The sequence below is a fragment of the Cyclopterus lumpus genome, chromosome 11 (assembly GCF_009769545.1).
Source record: "Cyclopterus lumpus isolate fCycLum1 chromosome 11, fCycLum1.pri, whole genome shotgun sequence".
Lineage (NCBI taxonomy): Eukaryota > Metazoa > Chordata > Actinopteri > Perciformes > Cyclopteridae > Cyclopterus > Cyclopterus lumpus.
The window spans coordinates 18758589-18763520 of record NC_046976.1 but is presented as its reverse complement, the minus strand read 5'-3'; the positions used below and the strand labels follow the sequence as shown (position 1 = coordinate 18763520).

The 4932-nt window shown below is 45.0% G+C and overlaps 1 protein-coding gene across 1 annotated transcript in view; it reads right to left on the bottom strand.

Annotated features, from left to right (window-relative positions):
• The window catches only part of kpna6 (karyopherin alpha 6 (importin alpha 7)), a 10711-nt gene extending 6525 nt beyond the window's left edge, over positions 1-4186 (bottom strand). Inside the window, exon 1 of the mRNA XM_034544862.1 lies at positions 4053-4186. Within this exon, the coding sequence (XP_034400753.1) occupies positions 4053-4056 (4 nt within the window). The 5' untranslated portion in view covers positions 4057-4186. The remainder of the gene's footprint in view (positions 1-4052) is intronic.
• Between the last annotated feature and the right edge of the window lie 746 nt (positions 4187-4932).

The following is a 4932-nucleotide window of genomic DNA, read 5'->3' as shown; positions in this document are numbered from 1 at the left end:
ACACGCCACTAAGCTATTCATTAACCAGTCCGCTGGCAGGCAGAACAAACGTATTTTGGTCAGTAGAGTTAAAATCGCAGAGTTAGCATAAAGTGGTGCCCACGCAGAACAAACTGCCCATTCTCAGCATTTGTGCAGTCATGCCACCAGAACGGGCACTGGGGGGGGGGGGAGAGAGAGAGAGAGAGAGAGAGAGAGAGAGAGAGAGAGAGAGAGAGAGAGAGAGACAACATTGAAACCGGCCACCAACCAATTGTAACCACGGGAGTTTGAGGTTAAATATCGGAACAAGTGGCGCAAATTGAGGTTGTGTTTTAATTTGAGGGCATTAGCAAAACCAGCCTTGTAGAAAGCGTGTGTGTGTGTGTGTGTGTGTGTGTGTGTGTGTGTGTGTCCAGATGGTAAAGCCACAGGCGTGGACGCCATACGAGCACAGGTTGCAGGCTCCGATTTCTGTTACGTGCACGTTAGATTAGTGGGGGGGGGGGGCATGTCTGCATTGGCAGTCCAGAGGAGACCTTACCTACAGCAAGGTGTGCAGAGAGCAAAGAAACCAGAATAGTGACGGCGTCTGTTGACTGAGACTTCTTCCAATACCCAAAACAACAACAGAGGAATTGAAGTTGTTCTGTGTGTGTGTGTGTGTGTGTGTGTGTGTGTGTGTGTGTGTGTGTGTGAATTTGGCAGATCAACCTGATCCTTTAATTTATTCTCACCGAGTGAGGTACAACAATCTGCTTTGGTGACAAAAACAACAACCCGGGGCGACACCAGCCAAGGATCATTATTCCAATATTAAATACTAATATAGCCTGAGGAATAGAGGAACTGGCCCCCGTTTGTGGTGCAACTAAGTCGATCAAATGTCCTATTATCCAGCTTAAATTAACCCGATGTTTGAAGTCAGGCTATCTCGGTTTCTCAAAGGCTGATCCGCGCTCAAACCATCTCGTTAATTCGAGCCAGACGTCAGTTCACATGATAGTTGAGTCAGACGTCAGTAATCAGGATAGTTGAGCCAGACGTCAGTACTCAGGATAGTTGAGCCAGACGTCAGTACTCAGGATAGTTGAACCAGACGTCAGTAATCAGGATAGTTGAGCCAGACGTCAGTACTCAGGATAGTTGAGTCAGACGTCAGTACTCAGGATAGTTGAGTCAGACGTCAGTACACAGGATAGTTGAGTCAGACGTCAGTACTCAGGATAGTTGAGTCAGACGTCAGTACACAGGATAGTTGAGTCAGACGTCAGTACACAGGATAGTTGAGTCAGACGTCAGTAATCAGGATAGTTGAACCAGACGTCAGTAATCAGGATAGTTGAGCCAGACGTCAGTACTCAGGATAGTTGAGTCAGACGTCAGTACACAGGATAGTTGAGTCAGACGTCAGTACTCAGGATAGTTGAACCAGACGTCAGTAATCAGGATAGTTGAGCCAGACGTCAGTACTCAGGATAGTTGAGTCAGACGTCAGTACACAGGATAGTTGAGTCAGACGTCAGTAATCAGGATAGTTGAGTCAGACGTCAGTAATCAGGATAGTTGAGTCAGACGTCAGTACTCAGGATAGTTGAGTCAGACGTCAGTACACAGGATAGTTGAGTCAGACGTCAGTAATCAGGATAGTTGAACCAGACGTCAGTACTCAGGATAGTTGAGCCAGACGTCAGTACTCAGGATAGTTGAACCAGACGTCAGTACTCAGGATAGTTGAACCAGACGTCAGTACTCAGGATAGTTGAGCCAGACGTCAGTACTCAGGATAGTTGAGCCAGACGTCAGTACTCAGGATAGTTGAGCCAGACGTCAGTACTCAGGATAGTTGAACCAGACGTCAGTACTCAGGATAGTTGAGCCAGACGTCAGTACACAGGATAGTTGAACCAGACGTCAGTACTCAGGATAGTTGAACCAGACGTCAGTACTCAGGATAGTTGAGTCAGACGTCAGTACTCAGGATAGTTGAGCCAGACGTCAGTACTCAGGATAGTTGAGTCAGACATCAGTACTCAGGATAGTTGAGCCAGACGTCAGTACACAGGATAGTTGAACCAGACGTCAGTACTCAGGATAGTTGAACCAGACGTCAGTACTCAGGATAGTTGAGTCAGACGTCAGTACTCAGGATAGTTGAACCAGACGTCAGTACTCAGGATAGTTGAGTCAGACATCAGTACTCAGGATAGTTGAGTCAGACGTCAGTACTCAGGATAGTTGAACCAGACGTCAGTACTCAGGATAGTTGAACCAGACGTCAGTACTCAGGATAGTTGAACCAGACGTCAGTACTCAGGATAGTTGAGCCAGACGTCAGTACTCAGGATAGTTGAACCAGACGTCAGTACTCAGGATAGTTGAACCAGACGTCAGTACTCAGGATAGTTGAACCAGACGTCAGTACTCAGGATAGTTGCGTGTGCCCGTCCGACTTCAAAAAGGGTGAAGCGTCGATCACAGAAACCATGATTTTCTAACAGCACAAAGGCAAATAAACTCAAAGAGCCTCTTTTTTTCTCCGCTGAGGAGCAGGAGATGATCATGAACGCATATGAGGAATTCCAGACCATAATCATGGCAACATCTAACACCTCCATCACCGTGAGGGCTAGACAAGAAGCATGGCAACATATCAGACAAGTTAAATGCGTAATGCTGCGTTCACATAAATACTTTACTCGCCTAACTATTTGTGGTTTATTCATCCACCATGAAAGAAAAAAACACTATTTCTGCTTTATACGGAACATCAAACACCCTCGTGTTCATAACAATAATATCACACATATATAGATAACCATATAGAACTAGGAGTTTGAATATGTGTGCGCAAATCTGTGTATGTATTATTCATAATCAGAAAGTCAATCAATTGAAGCAGTGAAAAGAAATTTGATGGCTCAAGGTGTGTAAATAACTGATTCCTTGAAGCCATGACGACGTGATAACGGCGATCTCGAAGAACTCGTTAATCTAAACTAATATCACTCCATCAATGGGATGTCTGAGGAAGGGAGCTGCAAGCTTATCCAGCTAACTTAAGTTAGCCTGCGCTGGAGCAGGTTCAGGTTTTTGGATGTGTTGCTATGGTGATTTTGCTTTGTGGTACTGAAAAGCCTGACTTATGTAATCTTATCCTGACACTTATCCTGCTAACTCAGTTAGCCACGGTACGAGGAACGGGGCCCAGGTGTGTTGTGGGTCCAGCTTGATATTTCCATACGACATCTTTAATGAAGCAGGGTTTGGTACAATGCAGACCGTCCCTGCCTCTCTTACATTGTTATTTACAAATGCATCCGTTAACAGTAATGGTCAAGGTAAACGACGACAACAACAACAACAACAACAACAGCGTGCCTACGGGATGCTGCAGCGCGGTTAGAAAGCCGTCGTAAATATATAATCGTTCACGTCATTTTACCAGCATGAAAAACAACAACATTAAAAAGAAATTAAAGTTACATAAATTATGTTAACGCAACAGTGTAACTTTATCTCTGCGGGATTGAACTGAGACCGGAGGACGTCACGCCGCTTTGACGTGTGCCAATAAGCGGGACGATGTGTGGACGTGATCGATAATAACCGAACACCTTAGCGAAGCATTACGTCTTCACACCTTTAGAGAAAGAGAGAGGGGAGATAGAGAGAGAGAGAGAGAGAGAGAGAAACAGGCTGCAGCGCGGCGCATGCGTAGTTAGCTAGCTAGCTAGTAGTTTGCTTAAGTTGGCTAACAACTGTTTGTTTTCTCGGGTTGAAATCAGGTTGATATCAGCAGCGTTACACATCGCACACGGGATTAAACCCCGTCCCGGCTTTAGGCAGTCCGGTGACGGGTTAATATAAACCGATTAAAGTGGATTAATAACTCTATTTAGCGTAATTTAGCGTCGTTGACTGGAGTTAGCTGCGCGGCTAAAAGGAGTTAGCTCAGTTGTTAGCTAAACAACAGTGACAGGACGATGGTTATCCCTCTCGATGACGCATCGTTCACCACCTTAACGCACCTCTGTACTCTTGATTTGACCCCCCACGGAAATAAAACTTACCCATTACGTCCTGTGTCGTTTGTGTCTGTCAAGTCGTGAAGATATTAATCAATTTTGAATCCTCTCTCTCTCGCTCTTCTAGCTTCCCAGAATTTGCTCCTGTAAGCAATATGTCTGCCGGAGCCGGAAACGTCAAAATATAACACCAACTTCCGGCCACCAGAGGACGCACGAGCCCCACAAAACACTCTCTCGTCACGTTTTTTTGCCACCTTCAGTAAATTAGGACATATATATATATATATATATATATATATATATACTGGATATTCTAATAAATGTAAGAGTTGGGTTTATTTAATTCTTAAATGCATACGTTGGTTAACGTTGCTAAGCTTGAACAATTCATTAAAAATCCCCCCCCCCAAAAAAAAGTTAGAGGAAGGGGACACACGGCTTAGTTCTTCTCCCAGAGTCAGAGCTTCTTGTCAAGCCTCCATTGTGCAAACTTTGTGGGCATGGTTCAGATACCTTAGTTCTGCTAACTCCCTCTGGTTAGGAAATAGTGTGTGTTTTCATGTGTGTGTGTGTGTGTGTGTGTGTGTGTGTGTGTTTCACAGTGTTTTTTCTCAAAGTGAATGTGACAGAGTAATACAGGTGAGGCGCATCCACGGTCAATTTGCTGGGAGCAGGTAGTGGTAAATTACTGCACTATATTGTTATACAGCGTTGTCCTCTGACACGGGCCCTCCAGGAGGGGGGGGGGGCGTGGAGATACACCAGGGGGCAATGTTGTACAAATAAAAATGTAAGTCATGGCATTCGCTGCTGTCAGGCTGGCTCTTTTCACCCTCATGTCATGTCAACTGTAGCACAACTGAGCTTCTTTTCCTGTGATTACAATTTCTTAGGAGAGAACCATGACCTGTTGGCAGAATAC